The sequence below is a fragment of the Mus musculus genome, chromosome 19 (assembly GCF_000001635.26).
Source record: "Mus musculus strain C57BL/6J chromosome 19, GRCm38.p6 C57BL/6J".
Taxonomy (NCBI): domain Eukaryota; kingdom Metazoa; phylum Chordata; class Mammalia; order Rodentia; family Muridae; genus Mus; species Mus musculus.
This window is the reverse complement of record NC_000085.6, coordinates 20,982,403-21,009,682: the sequence shown is the minus strand read 5'-3', so window position 1 is coordinate 21,009,682 and position 27,280 is coordinate 20,982,403. Positions and strand designations below refer to the sequence as shown.

The following is a 27,280-nucleotide window of genomic DNA, read 5'->3' as shown; positions in this document are numbered from 1 at the left end:
AAGCTGAATTTGAGTTAATTACTAAGGTATAAACAGCTTATGGGAGCAGCATCACTAAAGATATATCTCTCCACAACTGGGAAAGAGTTTTCTATCCCCAGCCTTGTTAACAACCTACACATCTTGAAAAAAGGGAGGAGACTTGGGTCTTCTACATGCCACCTCATTGTGTTGTCTCATAAGTCTGATGCGTTCTCCAAGGGAATGTTAGTGGGCATGGTCGTCTGAGGACCTTCTGATAATCACAGCTGCTTGATTTCTAGGCAGCAGCGGCTGTCATGCCTGGAGAGCAGAGATCCACAACACGTGGGAAATGAGTGTTTGGAGAAGATAGGTTAGGACATGGACCCCTGAGCTAGCCCTGAGTATATTATTCTAGAACTCTCATTTCAGAAGAAGAAGGGTGAAAAGATATGCTTACTCTAAAGTGGGTTATGAGTTTTAACGAGCATATGTGTTATCTTAAAATTATTATACCAGATCAAAATGTTGATCAACATTGATACTTAACTGATATTTCTTTTAACCAGTGGTTTTCTTTCATGATTGGACCCTAGAACTCCCGGCTCCTCATCACTCTGCATCTTGTTAGTCAGTAGACAGGCTGAAGTGCAAGGTCACAGGAGGTCTGTACCTGGATGATGTCATAATTTTGATTAACTGAACAGATGGCAGTGGCTGTCAAGAGATTTTTTACTTTCGGGAATCACACCTTTATTGCAATAAAAGCTACTAACCTTAAATATCCATAAATATAATAAACAGCTACAAAAAGCCTTTTGAGATTTATATACAGTTTTAATATATTGAATTGTTGTCTATCAAATATGATGATAGTACAAGAATGTCCATAAACAGAAAAATCAAATCAGCACCTGCTAACAGAGGAGTACGGACATCCTGAGAGCAGTGTTGTCTGCATGAACCAGCATCATAAAGAATTTGTGTCTTTGTATTTAATTATGATTAACAAAGACAGCTAAGTATTTTTCCTCTATAAATGACTTGTATCTCTTTGGGATGTGAATGTGTTTATGGAACCTGCTGTAAAGTTTCCTGCCTTAGTCAGGGTTTCTATTCCTGCACAAACATCACGACCAGGAAGCAAGTTAGGGAGGAAAGGGTTTATTCGGCTTACACTTCCACATTGTTGTTGATCACCAAAGGAAGTCAGGACTGGAACTCAAGCAGGTCAGGAAGCAGGAGCTGATGCAGAGGCCAAGGAGGGATGTTACTTACTGGCTTACTTCCCCTGACTTGCTCAGCCTGCTTTATTATAGAACCCAAGACTACCAGTCCAGGGATGCCACCACCCACAAGGGGCCCTCTTCATTTGATCACTAATTGAGAAAATGCCCCGCAGCTACATCTCAAAGAGGCATTTCCTCACCTGAAGCTCCTTTCTCTGTGATAATTCCAGCCTGTGACAAGTTAACACACAAAACCAGCCAGTAAATTTCCTTTTCAATGTTAGAGATTTTCTCCAGCCTTAACATGATAATAGTTACAAGTTTCAAATATATTTACTGAGATAATCCCAAACAGAGACAGACCATTAAAAATAATATTAAGATTTTATTCTAAAGATTTTATTCTGTGTTACAGGCATATGAATCAAAACTCTTGATACTTTTCTGCATATATGTTTGTTTATGCTTTATCCTAGCATGAATAAATACTGTCATAGTCACTGATCTATTGCTGTGAAGAGACACCATGACCAAGGCAACTCTTATAAAAAGAAAGCATTTAATTGGGGACTTCTTATAGTTTCAGAGGTTGGTTCATTATTATCATGGCAGGCAACATGGCAGTGAGCATGGCGCTGGAGCAGTAGTTGACAGCTACTGATCCATAGGCCAAGAGAGAGAGAGAGAGACATCAGGATAGATGTGGGCTTTTGAAACCTTAAGGCCCATGAATGGAAGTTTCTGGTTGTATCATGTGGTATAGACTCACCTGTTGAGATAAGACCTGTGGGAGGACATGGTGGGGCATTTGCACAGCTAACTTTGCAATGATTCACTGGTCTCACATGTTCACATCTTTGCTGATCCTCAGGCCCAGCAGGTAACTTCTGGTGTCCCTGGCTGATCCTAGTTGTTCCTGCTGACTCATGAAGATTTGCCTGGGGCCTGGCAGTTTCTGCTGGATCATTGTGCTACTGTTGATTCATGTTTGCTATCCTGCCACTGCTGAACTGGACTGCTAGTATCCTGACAATGTAGATTGGAATCACCCCCAAAGAACTACATCTAAATAGGTCCACATCCCCTTCCTATTTATCATATTTTCTCTCCTATCTCTGGACAGTGGGCTACAAGGTGGGAGGGTCAAGGCATTTGAGAACCCTTATTAAAAGTAGGCTTAAAAAAACTCTAAGCCTACAGACCCACCTCCAGTGACACATTTCCTCCATCAAGGTTATACACCCTAGTACTTCTATCCTTCCAAATAGTACCACTCCCCATTTTATTATTCAAAATTCACTCAATCCGACATTAAAAGCATCCAGGTCTATCACAGTCTCAACATTGTTTAAATGTCCTAAGTTGAAAGTTTCTTAAGGCAATCTCCTGTAAAATCACAATCAAAAAGCAGATCACATGCTTCCAGCAGATAACAACACAGGATATACATTATCATTTCAAAGGGGAGGAAAGCAGACATGGTGAGGAAATAGTGGGTGAAAGAAAGACCAAAAAACCAGCTGGGCAAACTCTAAACTCCTCATCTCTATGTCTGATGAGGTCAAAGTGCTCTTCTGATCTACAACTCTTTCATCTTTGCTTGCATCATACTGCTATTCTTGGGCTGGTTCCACACCTAATCTGCAGCTTCCTGGTGCAGGTATCCCATGACTCGAGCATCGCCAAAATCTTGGGGTCTCCATATAAAACCCAGGCTTCACCTTCACATATGGCCTCTATGAGCCTCCATGTAGGGACACCCTGACACATGCCTGGCCTCAGTTGCTTTTTGTAGCTATGGAGGGAGATTCCACAACGCCTTCCTTGACTCTAAATCCAGAACCACATGGCCAGAACCACCAAGTTCTGCTGCCTGATGATGCTGAAACCAGGGCCTCCCACCCCCTTCAATTACAGATGCATCAGCTGCCTGCTGTTGATGGTTTTCCTCACTATTTAAGCTTTTCATTAATTTCTTTTCACATCTCAGAAGCTTAGCTGGGTGTCTTGCCCTGAGCTTACCTCTCTCTTTATTCTAGTTCACATCAGGCTTTTTCTTTAACCTGTTTATCTTCTTGAACACTGGACTTCACTCCATTACACTTCCTGTCTCTGCTTTTCTCCTCAAACTGTACATTTTGTATTTCTCTTTGTCCAGCTTGCTCTTTTTCATTATAGATTTGCATAAGAGTTATTATTAATAACCACACGACATAGTCAATAGTAGACCATATTGAAACTTCCTCTTTAGACACTATTACTTCAAACTGTTCAAGTTAGTCTCAGACAGATTTTAGGACAAGTGCCAAAAGAAGCTGCTTTTCCCCAAAAATATCACAAGAATGTGTTATAAGACCACTTGTCAATATTTTTCCCTCTGAAACTTTTCCAGCAGGGATGCTGCAATTTATATCAGTCTCAATACTACTGTCTTCCATGCTTTTATCAGGATGGCCCATTAAAACACACTTAAAGCATTCAACTACCTTTCTAAGCCAAAGTTTCAAAGTCTTCTATATTCCCTCAAACAAAAGCATGGCACCAACTTCTATCTTAGTCACCGTTCTATTGCAGTGAAGAGACACCATGACCAGGGCAACACTTATGAAAGAAAGTTTTAATTAGGGGGGGATGCCTACAGTGTCTCAGGTCAGTTCATTATTATCATGGTGTGGAGCATGGCGGTACACACAGCACTGGAGTAGTAGCTGAGAGTTATATCCTAATCTGTAGGCTGAAAAAGAGACATTGGGCTTGGCATGAACTTTTGAAACCTCAAAGCCTACTCCAGCGACATACTTCATCCAACGAAGCCATACCTCCTCATCTTTCTAATGCTTTCCAATAGTACCATTCCCTGGTGACTAAGCATTTGCATATGTGAACACATAGGGCCATTCTTATTCAAACCAACACGCATAGCAATTAAGACCATGTATAAGGATTCTGTCATTGTCATCAATAATCAAGATTGTACACAAAGGAGGCAAATCTAAAAATATTAAATTTAACAAGTTAGTAAATACTTTACTCCTAAATTAGGACTGGAATATTAACAAAACCTCATGTTTGCTACATTAAAATTATTTTCTAGTTCAGACTACTGAAAAGAGCAAGCAACACATATCAAGCCCATACTGATAGCAATAAGAAACACCCGTGGCCATTTTCCAGAGAAGAAATGAAGGCTCCTGGGAAAAGTGAGTTTTAAGACATAAAGCAGAACACGTACAAAACATGATAAGAACATTCATCATACTGGAAATCTGGGGAATCTCTGAAGGACTATAATGATCTTATCAGGGGCCACCATCAAGAGGTTCCTACTGTCTAAGGACAGTATAATTTGAGCACTAATTAGAATGACATTTCTTAATTCTTAAGAAACTATTGATCTGGTTCAACTTGGTCTTTTTTTCCAGAGTCACCAAAAAAAGTGAGGTGATTGGCCCAATGCTAGCTTATCAAACAAAGAAGGAAAGCCAAGAATAGAAAACAAACTGATATGTTAAACATTAGATTTGAATTAATTTGAAATTAGTGTGTTTCTGTATACAAGACTTGTCACTTTCCTCCCAAACCTGAAAGGAAATGGCTACATATGACACAGGTGAATTTGTCATGACAGACTAACAAGAAACTAGTGATTGACCTCCTAGAACCAGAACTAGAGGATTTTTCAGTGTAGACTATGGCGATTGCATCCACCTCAAGAGGCATTTCTCCCTACATCAATATAGTAGCTATGAAATGCCATTAGAAACCAGGGAAATTCATCACTTTACAGAAACCAGCCTTGGTGGCAGATGCTTTAAAATGTCTTATTTGGTTGCCAGGGAAACTGACCTCAATCAAATAAAATGCAGCCAATGAAAAGTGATTTGGCAAAGAGGGCAGAGTGAATGAGAGCTCATTTTTAGGTGACATCATGCACAAACCAAAAGTATTTGCCAAGTTATCAGAATATACTCAGCCCAGCAGAGAACAAAAAAAGACACTTCAATAAGGAAATATCACTGGGCTTACATCCCATTATTTCTTGTACTAAAAAAGAGGCCGTTTAGCAAATGCTTACCTTAAAAAAGGTAAGATATGAGAAAGAGTAAAATCTATGCAGTCAAAGCCTGAGTGGGCAGGAAATGTTCTATATATTGATTTTTGGGTGAGATGAGGGACTCTTTAGCAGGAGGAAATTAAAAGAAGAATTACATCAGTGTGTTTCCTTTGTGACTTTAAAGACAAATCGTATAACTGGATGGCAGTCTGCCTGTTCTCTGGTCTTTCTTGCTTTACCTGACTTCAGGTGTGCTGATGTTCTTTGGAAAAAACTGGTTTGGTGTTGCAAGGGAAAGCAAGTTCTCGCACAAAGTCAGTGGAGTTGACAGGTGCTGGGGGGAGAGGTGCAGGCTGAGAGCTTACTATATGTAGGGTCTCCTTTTGGAGGGGTGAAATGCTCTGGAACTAGGGAATGGAGGTAGATGCATAGCATTATGGATGTACTAATGACACTGAATTTTTGGCCTTGAAACGCTTACCATGGCAAATGTTAACACATGGAAAACATCTGCAAATGGAGTGCCTTGAAAAGAAAGATATAAAGAACTGGGAGTGCTGGCATCAACTAAGTCACTCTGAGATGGAGAGGAAAGGATTTAAAGCAGAGACAGACAAATCACATCCCACAGTCAAGCTCAGAACCCAGTGGAGAAAACTTCATGCTCTCTGGTTAATCTGGTTTTTATTTGAGTATTGTTTCAGCTTTAAATGACCTCTGAAGTTTACACAGAAGTCATTCGCTATCTGCTAGCTGATATTAGACTTCATGTAGCCTGGATCATTTTGTACTAACTTTTTAATTTAATCTTTGATTACATTATACTCTCTCCAGTCATTTTTGTTGTTGTTCTTGTTTTGAAGTAAGGTTTGAGTTTGTCTCACCTGGGCTTCATTCTGTAGCCTATGCTGTCTTCTAATTCATGACAATCTTCGTGCCTCAGAGCCGGGAATTCAGATGTATACCATAAGGCTCAGTTTCACTCATGCATCTCTATTTCTTTTTATTATCCATAATTTATTAATTTGTGATGATCTCCTGGCCTATGAAAGCAATTTTAGACAGAGTCAGACAAATCACACTTCACAGTTGAACTCAGAATCCAGCTGAGAAAACTTCACTTTCTTAGGTCAATCTGGTTTTTATCTTAGTAATATTTTAGTTTTAATTGACTTCTTAAGTCTACACAGAAGCATAGAAGCTCTTGATATTTAAGAATATTCTATAAGCAAATCAGAATAGTAGGTATAAGCCGGGCGTGGTGACGCACGCCTTTAATCCCAGCACTTGGGAGGCAGAGGCAGGCAGATTTCTGAGTTCAAGGACAGCCTGGTCTACAAAGTGAGTTCCAGAACAGCCAGGGATACACAGAGAAACCCTGTCTCAACCCCGACCTCCCCTCCCCCCGGAAAAAAAGAATAGTAGGTATAGTCATAATGGTACATGTGGTTACATGTAATGGTTCAGGCTCTTACTCAATGGATTCTCAAGCTAGAGATATAATACAGTGAGCTTATGAGGATGCACACATTGGAGATGCTCAAAGGACACTATAGATGAAGTGCACTGAGAACAAAGAGCAAGTACAAAATCATTCAGTAGCTGATTGCCTTCCAGGGTGCTCATTGCCTTGATATTTTCTTTAGTAAAAAATGGTAAAATAAAACAAGAAGTCTCTTTTGTCAAGATGTGAGAAGAAATACTATTGAATCTGAAGCTAATAGTCTTCAAAGAATAACTATTTATTGCTAGGCAGCTTTAGCTAGAGTATAAGGGTTTGATTTTTTTTTGTTGTTTTTTTTGTTTTTTTTGGTTTTTTTTTTTTTTTTTTTTTTACATCCATAATGAAAACAACTTTAGCAACATTAAAAACATACATTAGATGCTTAGCAGTTTCTCAGCAATGCTCTCTGGACATAAAAGCAGTGTTTATCAACTCTGTGTGTGTACCTTACTCATATTATTATATGTCTGCACAATCACACTGCAAATTAGTACCTAGGAGTAGAACCTTGACATAATGAAGGGACATGTTGTATATTTCCCAATGTCCTCAGTCCCCTAAGTATGCCTATAACAGGTAGTTTCCCAAGTTATATTCCTTCCAAGCATTGAATGTTTCCTATAGACAACCTCATTCTATGTGGCATAACTTCCCCACAATTAGAACTAACTTTATCTCCATCTTCATAGCCATTTTCATAAGCAAACAAGCAGACAGAAAAAAAAAAAACAACACACAAAACACTTTGCATGAAGACTACACAGTAAATGAGGTGAGAATTTGGGTTAGCCAAGGCTGGGCAATCAGCTGATCACTCGGGTCTAAGGAATTTTCTGGTGTATCAGTCCCCAAGAAGTCCCTCTTGGTTTCATGCTATGCACAGTTGTGTGCTGCTGAATTGGGTGTAAACTGGCACAGTGTTGTAGGGGGTTGCTTCTGTGGCATGTCCAAACATTAAAAATTCTATAAGTCTTTTGCTTTCTCAATTTCATCTGTTGAAATCTATTCTGTGCAAGATAGCAGCTATATGTTAGCCACAAGGAATTATATGAATATTGATCATACTTCCAATTATGATGTTGAAAACAGCCACAGAGGCAGTTAAAAGGTTGAATTGCCTCTGAGCTGTAAATCTACATTTGTTCTGCTTAGAATCATGAGAGTTGGACTCTATGAACATCTTTCTGTGCCAGCTGGCAGGGTGGCTAGTGTTAGTCCAGTAAAACCTGAGCTTTCAGGGACAGGGCATGGATGTGTAGTGAAGAAGTGGGATATCTAAGAAAGCCTTGTCAGGAACCTGTCTCTTAGTCACTGGCCTGAGCATTTAGCTATTTGGTGGAACCATGTATCAACTATTAAATTTTTATATATGAAATGTCACTATGGCAGAAATCCTGGATCTACAGGGCCTTGTTTCTAAACTTTAGACTTAGGTGATTTTTTTACTAGGCTATTCCATGATTCCAGGCATTTCTGAACCAAAGAGTAACTGTTAGGACTAGTGACTCTCATAACAATGGCAAATTGATACATTTTCCTTGCTATGAGATGGCATTTTTGTCTCCTTCCCTTGAATATGGACAGCCTTTGTGACAACCTCGAAGAAAAGAATGTAGGGGTGATATTTTATTGTGCTCAGTATTAGCTTAAGAAAAGACCGTGTTTGTTTCTTTGGAGGTGTTATGGACAAAGTCCCTTTGGCTAAATGTACAGGGTACATGTCTGCCGGGAAGCAAGCCTGGTTTGCTGCTCACTGTACACACACTATGGGAGATGCTTAGCTTCCTTTTTTAGAAGTCATTAGAAAGGATCTACTAAAGGACACATTTGGGCTGTGGTTGGATGATTTGGGGGAAGATTTAAGGACAAAGTTTGGTCTAGAGTTGGTGCTGTTCAAAGATGGGACTATTTAAATGATTTCACTTTGTGGGTGTGGTGGTTTGAATAAGAGTGACCCGCATAGTCTCATTACATTTGAATGATTAGTCAAAGACAGTGGCACTATTTGAGAGGATTAGAAGGATTAGAAAGTGTGGTCGAGTTGGAGAAAGTGTATTACTGAGACTGGGCTTTGAGATTTCAAAACCCCACACCAGGCCTAGTCTCTTTTTCCTGCCTACAGATCAGGATGAAGAACTCTGAGCTACCTTTCCAGCACCATGCCTCTCTGTGTGCCACGACACTCCCTGCCATTATGTTAATTGGCTAACCTTTGAAACTGTAAACAAGCCCAGAATTAAATTCTTTATTTTATAAGAGTTGCCTTGGGCATGGTGTCTCCTCACAGCAATAGAACAGTGAATAAGACAGTGGGTATTATAATGGCCTTATTTCTTATCTGTGTTTACATGAAATTATGAAGTGGTTTCAGAGTGGCTTTGTATTCTATAAGATTGTTTATGTCTAGTAAGAGAATACTATGGCTTAGCTGCAGTCAGATCACCTCTGGGCATAAGAGGTTGCTTTTGTCTTTTTCCTGCTTTTCATCTTTTATGTAAGAAATCTGGCTACTCTTATATAATTCATGGAGTGATCTCATAAATATGGAGAAAAATGGTACCGAGTTCAAGCCCCCAACACGTGCAGTAGTCTCAGTCCAGCCAACAGACCTTTGAATAAAAAGGACTTTGATACAATCACAGCTCCAGCTAGTTTGGCCACAACTTCATGAAGGAGAATTACTGCTGAACCTAGTTACCATCCACACCTGTAATTAAAAGAACTTATTTATTAATTTAAGAGACTCATCTTGAGTTGTTTGTTACACAGGGATAACTGTTATGGATGTCTTGAGTTCAGCATGAACATCTGGCCTGAGCTTTTAGCTCAGGAAGGTCTTTTATAAGGAGAAAGTACTTGAAAGGACTTGAGACAAACAACATTAACATCAAAGCTTGAAGTAGCACCCTTAGTAAAGGGGCTGAGAGGACCAGGAAAGAAGGACTTGCTTGCAAAGAGACTGAAGAATGAATAAGGATTGGTTGATGCACAAAATATGATGTTCAGGAAGCCAGCCATGAGAACCTTCCAGAAGGATGAGGGTGCTATCTGGAGTTCAAGCTATGGAAGATCAGAAGGACAAGCCTTGAAATGTCCTTTGGATTTAGCAGCAATGAGTTTTCATTGCTGGAGAGATGTGCCATAGGCAGTGTTGGGATCAGAAGCCCAGTTGAAAAGGTTCAATTTTGAAAGAGAAAATGGGAAAGGGGACATTAGACTCTATGGTTTTTTAACATACATCATGGTGCTGTTCTGTATATAATTCTTTTTCTACCATTTAATAATACCTTAACCAATCACATCATGAGCCCTGCAATTCTACTACACCATGCATAGGTCATCTTCTGGGACATATTTCTTGTTGGACTTTCCACTCATAAATGTATTACTGTATTGTTGAGACCAAAGCCTTTCATTATCATCATTTTTAATCTCTTATGTTTATTTCTCTGGCAATTAAAATAGACTATCATTTAAAATAGTACCTAGCATTCAGTGTTCACTGGTGCCTTGTAATTATTTCAGAAAAATAAACTCAGTTTAGGAGTTATGAATGCTGTAGAAATAGCTTCCTTTTGCCAGAGAAGTCTGTGGATTATCATACTAGTTAGACCCAGCTGACTCATTGGCCTGCTTGTCAAGACTCCCAGTCCAGTGGGCAATCCTAGGTGGCTATTCTGATAAAAATGGAGGTTAAGGCCTCCTTGGCTACAGTAAATGAATTACCAGGGAATTATGAACAGAAATTCCTCTTCTTTGAACCCATAAGTAAATCTTTTTTTTTAAAGATTTATTTATTTAATATATATAAGTACACTGTAGCTGTCTTCAGACACTCCAGAAGAGGGAGTCTGATCTTGTTACAGATGGTTGTGAGCCACCATGTGGTTGCTGGGATTTGAACTCAGGACCTCTGGAAGAGCAGTCGGTGCTCTTAACCACTGAGCCATCTCTTCAGCCCCCAAGTTTTACACTTTTTAAAAAAAATTTAATATTTTTTATTACGTATTTTCCTCAATTACATTTCCAATGCTATCCCAAAAGTCCCCCATACCCTCCCCCCCACTTCCCTACCCACCCATTCCCATTTTTTTGGCCCTGGCGTACCCCTGAACTGGGGCATATAAAGTTTGTGTGTCCAATGGGCTTCTCTTTCCAGTGATGGCCTACTAGGCCATCTTTTGATACATATGCAGCTAGAGTCAAGAGCTCCGGGGTACTGGTTAGTTCATAATGTTGTTCCACCTATAGGGTTGCAGATCCCTTTAGCTCCTTGGGTACTTTCTCTAGCTCCTCCATTGGGAGCCCTGTGATCCATCCACTAGCTGACTGTGAGCATCCACTTCTGTGTTTGCTAGGCCCCGGCATAGTCTCACAAGACACAGCTATACCTGGGTCCTTTCAGCAAAATCTTGCTAGTGTATGCAATGGTGTCAGCGTTTGGAAGCTGATTATGGGGTGGATCCCTGGATATGGCAGTCTCTAGATGGTCCATCCTTTCGTCACAGCTCCTTAAGACATTGTCTGCCTCCATCATTTCTCTTTCCCTTTTGCCTTTACAGTCGCACTCATTCCTACTCATTAGTGCTTTCTTTGCAGGAGTTGCATAGAGGGAAACACTGAAAGGATGGGGATGGGTGGGATTAAAGACTTTAAATGAAGGGTTCTTTTTTGTTTGTTTGTTTTTTTGAGACAGGCTTAGCCCTGGCTGTTCTGGAACTCACTCTGTAGACCAGGCTGGCCTCGAACTCAGAAATCTGCCTGCCTCTGCCTCCCAAGTGCTGTGTTTAAAGGTGTGCACAACCACCGCCTGGCAAATGAAGGGTTCTTATTTTACATAACTTTTAGTTATGCTTAAAATATAATTTCTAAATGAGACTAAACAGACAAAAATAGGATTGGTAGAGTTAGAAGACAGTAAGTAGCACACATTTTAAACTGTGGCCAGATATCTGGGCTCTACTGAAGTTAGCATCTTTTCCAGACCCTGTGGTTACCTTGGACTATTACCACTAGAGTATCTTGCTTGTAAAAATATTATTTTGCATGTATATAAAGGTTTAAATAGCAAATGGTTTTGGACAAAACTGCTTGGGCATTTCTTCTTATTTTAGGTGATCATTTAATGCCGAATATGGAAAATTTCTACACATTCCTCAGGATTTGAAGAATCTTGCTTTGAATGACAACCTTACCCTGTGGGGAAGGAAGCACAATGTGGAGAGGGACTAGATGTGTTAAGAACACTCACAGAACTCACTTGCTAGGTGTGTTTCGGTGCTTAGTGCTACGCAGAGACTTTTACACACTACATTTAGTCATCTATGATTGCATGGAATGCGCGCCAGGACTGTAAAATCCTGGGACAGATAATCTGAAGAGTCATCTGAAGATAAAACTAACACGTGGGGCCAAAAAGCAGTGTGTGGTGGGGCTTAGGGGTAGGATCTTGGCAAATGCCTTGTGTACAAATACTCATGTGATCTTCATTTTGTATAGTTTTTGTGACTCTTTCCCAGGCTCATGTGGTAGGCAGATGGGTACAAAACGCCTTTTAGTACCCATAATAGATTGTCCAAAGGGACACAAAAATCACAGTTGCATGGTGTGACAAACAGACATAGCCAAGTTTCTGAGGTCTCCTGGTGTGTGCACATGGGCGTGTGTGAGGACATGTCTCTGTGGTGAACAAGTCATGAGCCTGAATCTGATTTCCAAATCCCCGAATTTCACATCCTCTCTTAGTATGGTCCAGGTGAATTCTATGCATCTGTAGAAGCAGAATGAGTGTGAAGTTCTTTTCTGTACCACCAAGGATAACTCTATTTTTATTTATTTATTGTGATCTTGGGGTCCAATATACCTTCAGCAATGTTGAAGGTACAAACATGAATGGTAGCAGATGATCAGACCATGTGTTATTTACAGAGCGTTTTGTTTCTTTTACCTTCACTTTAATGTGTGTTTGAATTTTTAAATTTTAAGTCTTTAACACTGTGATCGAATTGAATTGTTTTCTCTAGATGACTTAGAAGGAGCAGTCTTGTCTGGGAAGTCAAAGCACATTCAGTGCCGTTAGCTTTTTTTATTTTTTTTATTTTTAATATGTTATTGTGTTATTACTTAGTAAAAATGAAAATAATCTTACTCCCTATCAACAACTAGAAAATTTTTTCCTGTTTACTGAGCCATAACTTCATATATCTTTGTATGTGTTTATTATCTCATTTCTATTTAATGAGAGCCTCCTCAGCATAGTTTATAATCCCTCCATATATCTTAATGGAATCTCAAGGATGTTGAGATGGGATAACAGACAGTTGTTCTGAGGACATATTCTGTTAGCAGCCACCCAGCCAGAAACTTGGGCCTTGGTCTGGTTAACTTATTGCCTTCTTGTTCCATCAAGCAGCCCCTCCAACTGACAGCATCATCAAGGATAGGCCTCACGTCTCTTAGGAAGCTGCGATGGCAATTGTTGATTGCCAACTTGAATGCTGAATTTAACTAAAATCCAGGGATCTGCACACATCTGTAAGGGACTGTTTCTTAATTAAATGATTAATTAATTTAATGAAATGATAGTCTTTATTAAATGAAAGACTCACAATTAATCCAGATCTTTGAGGTAGGAAAATAGACCTTTAGTCTGGGCCACACAATCTTCTGACAGCCTCAATAAGGGGCATGGAAGGAGAAACCTTGCTTTCTTAGTTTGTTTGCTCTCACTCTCACAGGTAAATCTATTCCTTCAATGACATTAGAGCCTACTTCTTCAAGATTCTATCATATACTGATAATAAGATGAGACATTCAGATTTGTGGCCTAAACAACTCCTAGATTCTTGGATCTTCCATTAGTAGACAGCAAAAATTGGAATAGCTGGGCTACAGCCTATAAGCCATCCTGATAAATCATACACACATTCATTCTATATATTCTGTTTCTCTAGAGAATCCTGACAAATAATAGATTTTGGTGGTAGAACAACAGGCGCATAAGGATGAATATTTTAAATATCTGGAAGAGGGTTTTCAATTTGCCAACACCTACAGTTACTAAAGCCTCTCCAATTGCTGAAACCTCTCAGGGAAGCTTAGAGACTACTCAAATCCCATGCTATGGAATATTTTACAAACTTACAGAGACAAATGAGTTAGATTATCCTGATTTACCAATTGTGAGAGGCAATGGCTCTATATAGAAATCTTTTTGACAATTTGTAGAGAAATAAAGAAAATGATGATGCTGATTGGTTGCTCAAAGCATGTCTGGATAAATTGAGAAAAGAAAAGAATGAGCTCCACAATAGAGCTAACCAACTTCAGGATGCACGGAGAGACAACAATGAAGTCAGTAATAAAATGGAGCAGCTCCAGATGTACATACAGTCTAACACTGTGCCCTGGAAGAACATTTCATTTCCAGCCCCCACAGAGCTCAAGTTTCAGAAAATTAAACCAAAGCCACCATTTGAAGATTGTCTGAATTACAGCCAAACCCCAAGTTGCAGCCTCAGAGGGTGTCAGCAATTAGAATAAAGGTATTGATTGGTAAAGAATGGGCTCCTGTAACTGGGGATGGAGATGTGTGGGAGGACCCTATTGAAGCTGAGAACTCTGAGCCCTCAAACTCTCGAGGGTCCCCAAGGCAGTAGTTTTTCCACCCTCAGCAGAAAATGTACTCCTACCACTATGCCTTGAAATACTGCCTTTTCAGCTTTGGGTTGAGGATATTAATCCTCCTTTGTCTACTAAACCAAACTTTTTCTGAAGGAAAGGCCAGGCAAGACCATACTGATGATGTTCCTCAGGGCCCACCAATAGTTACCTCCAGACCTATCTTTAAGGCTAGGTTGACTTCTATAGGGGAGATACAAAGTGTGTTGTCCCTGAGAAGGTTTGCTTATACCAGAAAGACCTTAATGAGTTTGCTAATTTATTCAAGCAGACATCTGGGGAATGTATGGACATGGGTTTTAAGAGTGTGAGATAATGGTGTAAGGAACGTAAAACTGGATCAGGCTGAGTTTACTGGTATGGGTCAACTGAGTGGAGAGTCTAGGTTTAATATGGAAGCTGGCACAGATTTTTTTTTTTAACCAAAGATGTCAAAAGTCTGAATGATTGGCTGAAGCATCTGTCAAAATATGGCATAGTAAGACACAGTTGGAGATGTATGCTATCCCTTGGCTTAGTGTTGATGAAGGGATTTTTTTCAACAACATATTTTTATTGATTATTTGGGAATTCCATACCGTGAACCCCAATCCCACTCACTTTTCAGTCCTCCTAGGTCTGTCCCTACCCCTGTCACCTCTTTCCCACAAAAAAGGAAGAAAACAAAGAGCAGAAGTCCAATTTGTGTCACCCATATACTCACTCAAGCACTGCCAACTCCTGGTGGCCAGCCCCTTATAAATATCTGAGACTTTGTGTACCCACACCCCTGCCAGAAGCCATCAGTTGTGGAGAGCTACACTTCAGCATTCTTGTCACAATTTTTAAGAGTCCTCTTTAAGTAACAGTCTCGGCTGTTATTTTTGTGTGGGGTGTGTGGGGGGATGTGATGGAGAGGAAGGGTTTTCACAGAAGCTCTTTATGTCCCTCTTTCTTAACTATGAGCCTGAAGTGTAAACTGAATGTTTGACAATGGCCACCAAGTTATCATGTGACCTGGGCGGCTGATCATGAGCTGGGTGTTATCAGATCCACAATCTCATAAGTAGGACATGCACAGTGATACTCTATTATCAAATGGAAGCAGTTTATATGTGATCAGGCCCGAGCAGGTCCTTGAAGATACAAGCGAGTCATAGGAAGAAGTTGGCCAAATGCCTATAGCTTCTATTCCTGTTATGATGCCATCTACTACCAAGCATTTACCTATAGGCTCATGGGGTGTGCCCTATTAGCACTGCATCTGATTAGGGAAATTACATCATAGTCAGAGAAGTTTTACAGTTGAATCCACTGGTCTTACCATGATCCCTATCATCCAGAAGCAGCTGTTCTGATAGAAAGATGGAATGGCTCTTTGAAGACACAGTTGGAATGGCAATTAGGAGGCAGCAGCCTAGAGGACCAGAAATGGGTGTCTCCTGAATACAGCATATGCTTTGAATCAGTGTACAATATGTTGTACAGATTTCCCCATAGCTAGAATCCATGGGTCCAGGAATCAAGGGATGGAAACAGTGTACTGTATATGGTACAGTTTCTCCTGCAGCCAGAAGTCACAGGTCCAGGAATTAAGGGATGGAAAAGAGAATAATTTCACTCACCATCCCTTCTAGTCACCAACTGGGAAAATTTTTGCTTTCGGTTCCTGAGACCTTACATTCTGATGACCTAGAAGTTTTGGTTCCAGAAGAGGTTGGTGATACTCCTGTCAGGAGCCACATCAAACATTCCATTGACCTAGAAGTTAAGACTTCTCTCTGGACACAGTGGATTTCTGATGCCTTTAAGCTAAGAAAGAAATAGCAGTGTTAGGAAGGGTGATTTGTCCATATTATCAAGGGGAAATTGGACTGCTTCTCCACAATGGAGATAAGGAAAATTAGGTCTGGAGTACAGGAGATCCTTTAGGGCAGTGGTTCCCAAGCTGTGGATAGTGACCATCTTGGCAAAGTTCTATCTTCAAAAATATTTACATTACTATCCATCAGAGTCGCAAGATTATAGTGAATATAATGAAATAACAATAAAAATATTTGGGGGTTAGAGGTCACCATAACATGAGGAACTGTCTCAAAAGGTCGCTGCATCAAGAAAGTTGAGAACCCGTCCTCTAGGGTGTCTCTTGGTGCTACCATATCTTTTGATTAAAGTCAATGGGAAGATAGCACATTCTAATCAAGGCAGGATGGCAAAGGCACAGACTCATCATGAATGAAGGTATGGATCACTCCTCCAGGGAAAAAGCCAACGCTATAGAGGTGCTTGCTGATGATGGAAAAAATACAGGATGAGGAGTAGAGAAAGGTAGACGTAAGGATCAGGCCATGTGACTAGCTGCAGAAACAAGGGTTGTAAGTGATATGAGTGTTTCCATTGTATTTTGTTAAGGATGTGTTTGTACAGATAATGGTGTTTTTGTTCTTCAATTTCTTTATCATATAATATAATATTAGTTAAGAGAATATCAGTGGTTATCATATTTTTTTGTTTTGTTTTGTTTCGAGACAGGGCTTCTCAGTGTAGCCCTGGCTGTCCTGGAACTCACTGTGTAGACCAGGCTGGCCTCGAACTCAGAAATCCACCTGCCTCTGCCTCCCGAGTGCTGGGATTAAAGGCATGCACCACCACTGCCTGGCAGTGGTTATCGTATTTAGGTTTGAGATACTGGAAGAATCTCACTCAAGGGACATTGGTACACATTCTAAAATTTAATAGTGTGCTTTCTCTTGTATGAGATAGTTGTATCATGATAGGTATAATTATGACCTGGTTCTCATTTTCATTTGCAAATTAAATATGTCTCAAGGAGATATGATTGTGGGTCAAGTTCGCAAGGAATGGACTTTGATAGCTATTGGTTGTCAACTTGACTCCATATGGAATTAAGTAAAATTCAAGTTTCCAGGTACATTTTTTAATTAAATCATTTGAAGTGGTAAAACAAATTTTTAATCTGGATATTTTGAGACAGGCATATAGACCTTTAATCTGAGCTATACAATCTGTTGACAGTCTATATAAAGGACATTGAAGAAGGAAGTTTACTTTCTTTGCTTATTTGCTTTCAATCTTACTGGTAAGTTTCTTCCTTCATTAGCACTAGAGCCTAGTTCTTCAGGACTCTGGCATTTACTAAAGGTCATCTGAGACATCCAGCCTCCTAAACTGAACAACTGCTGGATTCTTGGACCTTCTATTGGTAGATAACCATTGTTGGACTATGGGTCATAGCTTATAAGCCATTTAAACAAATATCTCTTTCTCTGCCTCTCTTTCTCTGTCTCTCTCTCTATATATATATGTTTGTGTGTGTGTGTGTGTATATATATATATATATATATATATATACACACACACACACACACACACACACATATATGTCTGTGTGTGGTGTGTGTGTGTGTACACACATATGTGTATATGTGAGTCGATATAGGTATGTATTCATGTGATCATTCTATAAGTTCTGTTCCTCTAGAGCAGAAGTTCTCAATCTGTGGCTGGAACTCCTTTGGGGATCAAATGATCCTTTCATAGGGTTTATACATTAGCTATCCTGTATATCATATATCTATATTATGATGCATAACAGTGGCAATTACAGTTATGAACTGCTGCTCTAGAGAACTCTGACAAATACAGAAGGCAGTCACATTTATTTTTTAAATGTCTACATTCAAAGGAATATTTTGAATGTCTAGTCCTTCCAATTCTTATAGCCAGTGTTGGAAAATCTATAACTAAGATTGCTGTATATCTGTCTTTGCAGAATCAACAGGCTGGTGGGAAATTCTATTAATACTATTGATTATGAGGAGCTGGGGTTATAGCTCAGTTGATATAGCTCAATTGAGCTTGCTTACCATATACAAAGCTCTGGGTTTATTTTCCAGCATCACATAAACAAGATATGGTGGTACATGCCTATAATCCCAGAATTCTGGAGGTAGAAGCAGAGGGCTCATCATTTAAAGCTACCATTGGCTACATAATGAGTTCAAGGCAAGCTGAAGGTACACAGAGTTTGTCTCAAAAAAGAAGAATATTAATTGTGACGTGGGCATGGTAGCACAGTTATGGGTACTTGAGAATGCTACAGCAGGAGGATAATGGGTTTAATATCTGCCTAGACTACAGAGTGAGTTGAAAATGTCCTGGGCATCATAGTGAGAACTTGTCTCAAAATCAAATGTAAAAAGTGGACTGAGCTAAAGACCAATTATAAAGCTGCTGTCTAACAAGTTTGACTCTTCATTTAATAATTAGTACTCAAAACATAATTGACTAGGATGCATGGTGTTCCATGCTCTAAGTGAAGTTACAAGGTGCTATTAGGTTCTCTCTCCCCAACACTGTACGTGTGTGTGTGTGTGTGTGTGTGTGTGTGTGTGTGTGTGTGTGTGTGTGTGATTGTGTGTGTGTGTTTTATGGTATGGTATATGGTATAGTATGGTATGGTATGGTGTGGTATGGTATGGTATGGTATGGTATATGGTATAGTATGGTATGGTATGGTGTGGTATGGTATGGTATGTTTAGGGCCAGGTTAAGGACACTGTGGACATGGACTCAGTATGTACAATGTCAAGGGGTTGGGAGATCGTTACTTACATGGGAAACCACAGACTACTTAAACTCTATGTGGAAGAGTATGACAATACAGGTCTTTGAGAATGGTGAGGTTGGAAGCCCGACTTTGGAATCTTTGTCACATTGCAAAGCTTTCTTTACCAATAAGACAAATATTTTAGTTCCCATTTGAAGTTATAGGTCTCTTAAAGACATACTCTAATAATCACAATATTTTCATTAAGAAGAAATGTAGTTAGAAATGTCTCACTGAAACACAAGACAGAAAACAATTATCATCCTAGCCAAAGAATAAAGCTAATAAAGATATCCAGCATTAGTAAGAAGAACAAGATGATGAGGACAGTATTTTGCTAAGTGGTCCATAAACTGGTTTAATACTTTTGTGTGGCTGTACACAATACATGATATCTTAAATGTTTATGTCTTTGAGTCAATAGAATGAGTTTTAGAATTCTATAACTAGAAAGCTATAATAAATGTTCATGACAGAGGTTTTTTTTTTTTTTTTAAATAGTGAACCATCAGAAATAGCCTAAGTAGCTATGGTTTATTATTTTGATTCAACTTAAAACATCATTAACAATTCTGTTTACAAGTAACCTTTAAGATACTTAACAGCCAAGCCTGGGGGAGAATCTTCAGTTCTAGTACATGAAGCTAGAGACAGCAAAATCAACCAAGTTTGAGGCCAGCGTTGTCTATACAGAAAGTTCACAGCCATCTGGGACTACATAGTGAGACCTTGTTTCAAAAAAGAATGTATTTAATATAATAGGGATAAAAATTATGATACTGATACCTTTGTGTGTGTGTTCATGCACACATATTTCCAGACTTATAACAGTAAATTAAAAATTGTACATTAAAGAAGTAAATTCAGGGCTGGTGACATGGCTCAGCTTTTAAAATATTTGCTGCCAAGCCTGATGACCCACATTTGATTCCTGAACCTCACATGGTGGAGGGAGAGAACCAACACCTGCAGGTTGTCTTCTGAGCTTCATGTGCACGCCGTGTCATGAATGTGTTCACTTTCAAATAAACAAAAGTAATAAAAATCTTAATTAAAACTACACACTGAAGAAAAGAGTCCTGGGGGCTGAGGAGATAGCTCAGCGGTTATGAGCACCAATTGCTCTTCCAGAAGTTCTGAGTTCAAATACCAGCAACCACATGGTAGCTCACCACCACCTATAATGAGAAATAAATTAAAAAATCTTTGGACCAGAGTGAGCAAGTCCTGGAGCAAGAGGGAGAAGGGAAGGGGAAAAAAAAAGAAAAAAGAGTCCTGGAAGGAATTCATAGAATATTAGTGATGGTAGTTGGTTTTTTAGTGTAAGTGTGGGTAAGTTTTTCTTTCTAGTTTTATATTTTTCAATAATACTTTTAACTTTACAAATAAAACTTATACTTACTGGTGCATGAATGCACATGTGTGTATGTTCCCAATATTAGCAAGAATTCTCTTGTTATACCTCTGTTAAACTGGATGAAATCTCCCCACCCCTTTACCCAGCCACGTGCCTTTGGCTTTCTGGAAAGATAAAAAACTTGGTAATTTATGTTAACACTGAATAAATTATTATAGTAATTATAATATACAAAGTACCACAGGATATGTTATGTACAGTGACATTTCGTGTTGTGAATTAGAATTCCCAAGTTACAATTCCCATAAGTAGTCTCACATCAAACATGTCTTTTTTCAATAGCTGCTTTCACAAAGGTGGTGTTTCTTTTAAGTCCAGTTGTTAGAGGTATAAGAACAATGTTTTGTGCAAGTCCTCCACATGGTTGTCTATTAAGAAACATTGATTCTGAATTTGTGTCTCATTGTTCAGAGATGAACAACCAAAATAGGCATCAATGGACCTCATAAAAATAACAATAGCAGGAAGACCCAAAACAGGACCATGAAGCTGCTAAGAGAAAGCAGGGCAAGATGCAAAGCCAGCAGAGGAAGATGGAAGTGGACATAGGAAGGGCAGCAAAGTGCACAAGGACAGGTAACATGGACACGAGAAGACACCTTTGCTGAGAGAGTACAAAGACCCTACTCTGGACATAAGGACATGGACATAGGGATCAGAGAGTTGTCAAAAGTTCAACACTGTAAGTGGCCAAAAATGGTGGTACACACCTTTAAACCTTGCGTTCTAGAGGCAGGGCCAGTTGGATTTCTGTGAGTTCCAGCCAAGGGTATTCACTGAGAATCTGTCTCAGACAAACAAACAAACAAACAAACAACAAAACACTGTAAGTGCTCATGAGGAACCAAGAAATGTAATTGCAAAAGAGCACACAGTTTGAAGACCCCATGAAATAAAAAGTCTATATTTATGAAAGCACATTGTACAGATTGGAATAAAGAACAAAGACATGAAAGTGGCGGTTTTAAGAATATATTAACTAGAGTGATTAAAAGCAATGACAGTTCTTCCAGAAGGCCTAGATTAGATCCCAGGATCCCACATGGCAGCTGTCTGCCCCTTCAGTTTGGGAGGGATCTGACACTGTCTTCTGGCCTCTGTGGGCACTCAGCATGCAAGTGGTACATAGGCCTAACTAAAAACAAAACATCCGTGCATATAAAATAGAAAAATTAAATGTCTTACTTATTAAATGTCTTACACACACACACACACACACACACACACACACACACACACATATATATATATATATATATAAATTAAATGTTTCACTTATAAATGTCTTACTTACTTTATAATTATATATAAAATTAAATGTCTTACTTATTAAATATCAACACATAGGCCAAAGAAAGCATTCTCTAAGGAAGGGGGGCAAAATTAACATAAACTCTAATTTTTCTTATGTAACACCGGGTTTCTGATGAATTTAGTAACAGACAGTTTTATAGGTAGCTAGGTTAGGATGCATGTGTTTAAAGTGAGAGCAACCTCCTGTATTGGTAAGACAATGGAAAGATGGATTTTCAGAACAGAAGCTCTTTAACGATCCACATATATTTTTATGCAACAAGTTATATAATTGTGATAAAGAAAACAGGCTTTACTCTGTACGTCAGTCACTGAGAGATGATTGGAAAGAAAAATTTTAAGAATCATAGGTTAGTATTTAAAAGAACAAGTAGAGTTTGCCATAGTCTGTTCAATATTAATAGATCCAGTATAATGAGATTACTGAGATAGCTCTTGATGCTTAAAGGGAAAGTTTGGCCTTACCAGTTCTTTCCCCCCGACCTATTAGTATAGGAAAAAAAAAAATATATCCTTTTTAATTGACACATAGTATTCGTATATATTTATGGAGTACAGTTTGGACATTTGTATACAAATGTGTGATGATGAAGTCAATATAAAATCTAGTTTTTGCAGGCCAGTTCATCTTTTCCCATTTATGGCAGGCTGTTTAGGCATGTGGGATTGCTCTTCAGCTGTAAACGGCAAACACTAATTGATGCCACATTCCTGGGGCATTTATAATGACATGGCCCTTCTATAAGCTAGTATTTAAGGGAGCTCAGGCCTTGCCCTATTCAGGGATAGACAATATGGGTCCATAGCAGGCAACAAACCCAGTTGGACTCCATTTGTATTCAAATCTTGGGTTAGCTGTTTCATTTCTGACTTCATTCTCTTCCTCCACGCACTGAGCTTAGTGATAGATTTATTCAACATACAGGATTAAATGAGTAATATATACAACACCCTTTGTCTGGTACATGCTGCACAACCTTGTTACATGTTCTAAAAACAAAACAAAATCTAATTAACCAACAAAACACCAAAAATTCTCCACATGGACTAAACGGCAAAAAGCTATTGCCTCCATTATAACTACACCCTTTGGTGATCAAATATGTCAGGGGTTCCCTAAACCTATCCAATTCAGTTTGTCAGATAGTTAGGGTGTTCTGTAATTCAGTTCATTTCTGACAATACTTCCAAATAGCCACAGATCCCATATATTAAACAGTTCAGTTCCCTAAAATTGTCCCTTTTAGGTAAAAAAGGACAATCTATACAGTCGCCTGTGAAGCTATAAATCAGAAGTTCCCATGTCCTTTTCTTTGCTCGAATGACTCACAGACATCAGTTTATTTATTACTGGTGTGTTGTCAAAAGAATTGACATCACGGACAGATGGAAGAGAGTGACAGTGTGAGAAGGACAAGGAGCTCCTGGCCCCTTGTCTTGAAGTCCCCTCACAAAACTTCCACATGTTTGTCAGCACAGAAGCTTTCTCCTGATTCCTTTGAGCTTCCAGAGGACTCCACGTGGGCATGGTTGCCCTTTGGCTACTGTCAGCTCCAACCTTCTCTCATCCTGATTCTCTAATGTGCTTGTTTTCTGCCTACAGATCCTGCTAAAAGTTGCCTTAAAACTTAAATCCAAGTGTAATTGAGAGGGCTTGTTCATAACAAGAAACACTCCTTTTTGTTAGGTCCAAATGGGCACTTCAGTGTCAGTGCCACTGACAATGTCCTAAATGACAGGCTGGGCTCAGCTCAGACTTGACTCTCCCCAGGTTAACCGAAGAATTGCTAGAAAACAAACAAAACCCCAAATTCAGCATTCCTTAGAAACTCAATGAAGCAGGTTTCTATTTCTTAGGAAAGTCCACTGCTTCTCTTATCCACTACCCCAGTGACAATCAGTCTCCGTGGCCAGAAAATGGCACATTCAATTTGCAAATTCTCATGGATTGTGGCAACTTTTCTACTATACAAGCAAATGACCTGAAAATCCATTATCTCCAGGCCTGCTCACCACTCTCTCCTTATCTCTACACCTTCAGTGGTATCTGCTCTCACCTCTCCATTTGGTCACTGGATATAGTCTTACAGAGATTCAAATATCATTTGGATGTGGATAATATTGGAAAATCATGCCTTGTTATTTTACTCTACTGAAAAGTTGAGTAAAATATGGCTCTGGATACGAAATTTGGCTTTCCCACTTTAGACTGAAGCATGTTTATATCTAAATCTTCTCTTCTAGGTCAGGCTGGCCACCTGAATCTGTAACAGGTGAGTGGGAAACAAAACAGAATAGCCTAGGAAAAGACACTACGGGCTTGAGAAGAACTAAGAGGTAAACTTTCTCTAAAAGATGCTACTAATGGCTAAGTACAATAATAAATGTTACTAATAAAGATGTACAGTAATCATAGATGGTTAGCTTGCTGTATACTCCTCGCTGCTATTTTCTTGGTTTTGTTTACTAAATGTTTCCCCATTTAAGACCATGGACATCTTTAAGGTTTTTGCTAAGATGCAAACTTTATTTATCTCAGGATAAGACTGATAATGGTATGACTACTTTAAAAACAAAATTGTGAAATTCTAAACAGAAATAGTCAGCCTAAAGTTTGTAACTAAAAGGTTGATATTTAAAAAAAAGAACTGTGTATAATTAGTCTTAATTTTCTACAACACACCATATATATGTTGTTTGGATTCAACTCATTTTTAAGAAAAGAGATTGAATTAGAGTAAGGAGACAACACTAGGTCTCCTAGGTGGTTTGTTTTATTTTATTTTCCCTACACTGATTAGGCAACACCATACCTCTAGGATATTTTGGGTAAGAGTGGACTTTTTGTATGATCGAGTAAAAAAATAACATATAAAGACAAAACTGTGAACAAACTTTATGAAAAATAAAACTTACTAACAACATAAATTGATGATTAAGGTTTACAAGTGAAGGGCAACAGAAACGGACTGAAAGACAGATTGTCTAATCACTCACAACTTTGCTAAGTTTGTTAAGCTTTAGCTCTTTTGAAAAACCTAGTCATACAAATAAACTGATTTTCTGTACAAACACACTCTGGAGGACCAGGAACAGGAGCTTCCCAGTCTCTCTGTAGCTGAATTTATGGCTTAAAGTTTATTTTGATACTGAACTATCTTCCATTCAAAAATTATAAATTTTAAGGGTCAAACTTAGAGGGATAAAATTATAAAATCCAAATCTTCTTTTCTTTCTTTTAAAAAAATATTATTTGATATAAAGCTTATTATTCTTCCCTCCCATCCACCCTCTGACTGTTCCGCATCCCATACCTCCTCCCCATCCTCCTGTCTCCATGTGGTTGTCCCCACTCCCCACCCCACCTGACCTCCAAATTCCCTGGGGCCTCCAGTCTCTTGAGGGTTAGGTACATCATCTCTGAATGAACACAGACCCAGAAGTCCTCTACTGTATGTGTATTGGGGGCCTCATATTAGTTGATATATGCTGTCTGTGTGGTGGTCCAGTGTTTGAGACATCTTGAGGGTCCAGATTAATTGAGATATTAAGTGACAGGTGGTGTTGCCACCCCACAGTCTCATCTCTGACCCATAATTGTTCCTGTCTGAAAGAATTACCGGGATGGAAATGGAGAGGAGCCTGAGGAAAAGAAGGTCCAGCAACAGGCCCAAAGTGGGATCCAGCTCAAGGGAGGTCCTGAGGCCTGACACTATTACTGAGGCTATGTAGCACTCACATAAAGGGATCTATCATGACAGCCCTCTGAAAGACCCAACAAGCAGCTGAAAAAGTCAGATGCAGATATTTGCTCCCAACCAATGGACAGAAGCAGCCGACCCCTGTTGTTGAATTAGGGAAGGCTGAAAGAAGCTGAAGAGAAGGGCAATCCTGTAGGAGAACCAGCAGTCTCAGGCCTAATCTTTTAAAAGGTACCAACTTATTTTAAACCATTAAAGATAATGAGGCCTATACATTAAAGGTCAGTCACCTTATAAATGATTAAATTCTTTTATGTCCTCCAAACCATGTTTGTAGTTATGTTACAAATGTAATTCATGCATAGGGGAAAACTTGAAAAAAGAGATAGCAAAAGATAGAAAATGTTTTCCACAACAGGCAAGAATACCAGCTTCTGGTAGTAGCCCTGAGGCCACCTCCAAAGAAGATGGGACACCAACTGACTTTACTTAAAGCTTACTTCAAATATGGCAACAAGGGTCATTGGTTAAAAAAAACTTCCTTATACTTCACCTGCCACCAGGACCCTGCCCAAACTGTAAACAGGCAGAGTATTGGAGGCTTGACCACCCCTCTTTGCCTTTCCAAGTTCCTCAAGTTCCTCTTCCACAGGAAAATCTTTTGTATCTACTGAGCCTCATGCCCCAAAATTGACAGTGCCTTGGAACCTTGACTCTTGCCAATACCAACAAGATTAATATGGAGAAGGCCAGGTTAACTGGCCAGCTGGTAAGTCTGTCATGTTCATTGACATTGAGGCTACTTGGTTCTTACTTCCTGTGCATTCTAATAAAACATATCCTTCTCAGATCTCTGTGCTGTCACACAGTCATTGATGGCCAGCTCCACCTTGTTCCAGGCCATATTGTCATAGACAACTTGGCAGTCTTACCACCTGCTGCTCAGGCAGCCTCAAATACCCCTCCCCAGAGAGTGCCTGGTCAATGCTGGGTTTACCTTGTCTTTGGGTGCTAAGGATAGACATGCTGTTTGCTGATGATATAAATCTGAGAGTTAAAAATATTCAAAGTTTTGTTCCCAATTCTAAGAAGGGCAAAGTGTCCACACTTTGGTATTTGTTCTTCTTGAGTTTCATGTGTTTAGCAAATTGTATCTTATATGCATATCATGTGAGTTCTTTTGTGATTGGGTTACCTCACTCAGGATGATGCCCTCCAGGTCCAAAACACCCATGGAAGGAGTTACAGAGACACAGTTTGGAGCTGAGACAAAAGGATAGACCATCTAGAGACTACCATATCCGGGGATTTATCCCATAATCAGCCTCCAAACGCTGACACCATTGCATACACTAGCAAGATTTTGCTGAAAGGACCCAGATATAGCTGTCTCTTGTGAGACTATGCCAGGGCCTAGCAAACACATAAGTGATGCTCACAGTCAGTTATTGGATGGATCACAGGGCCCCCAATGGAGGAGCTAGAGAAAGTACCCAAGGAGCTGAAGGGATCTGTAACCGTATAGGTGGAATAATAATATGAACTAACCAATACTGCCCCCCCCCCCAGAGCTCGTGTCTCTAGCTGCATATGTATCAGAAGATGGCCTAGTTGGACATCAGTGGAAAGAGAGGCCCATCGGTTGTGCAAACGTTATCTACCTCAGTACAGGGGAACACCAGAGCCAAGAAGTGGGAGTGGGTGGGTGGGTGGGGGAGTGGGTGGGGGGAGCAGGTGGGGGACTTTTGGGATAGCATTGGAAATGTAAATGAAATAAATACCTAATTTAAAAAAAACAGTAAAAATGATAA

At 39.4% G+C, this 27,280-nt stretch overlaps 1 protein-coding gene across 1 annotated transcript in view; it reads left to right on the top strand.

Annotated features, from left to right (window-relative positions):
* Positions 1 to 27,280, top strand: part of Tmc1 (transmembrane channel-like gene family 1) — a 253,671-nt gene that overhangs the window by 27,444 nt on the left and 198,947 nt on the right. The window contains exon 2 of the mRNA XM_006526640.4: positions 24,013 to 24,041. Within this exon, the coding sequence (XP_006526703.1) occupies positions 24,013 to 24,041 (29 nt within the window). The remainder of the gene's footprint in view (positions 1 to 24,012; positions 24,042 to 27,280) is intronic.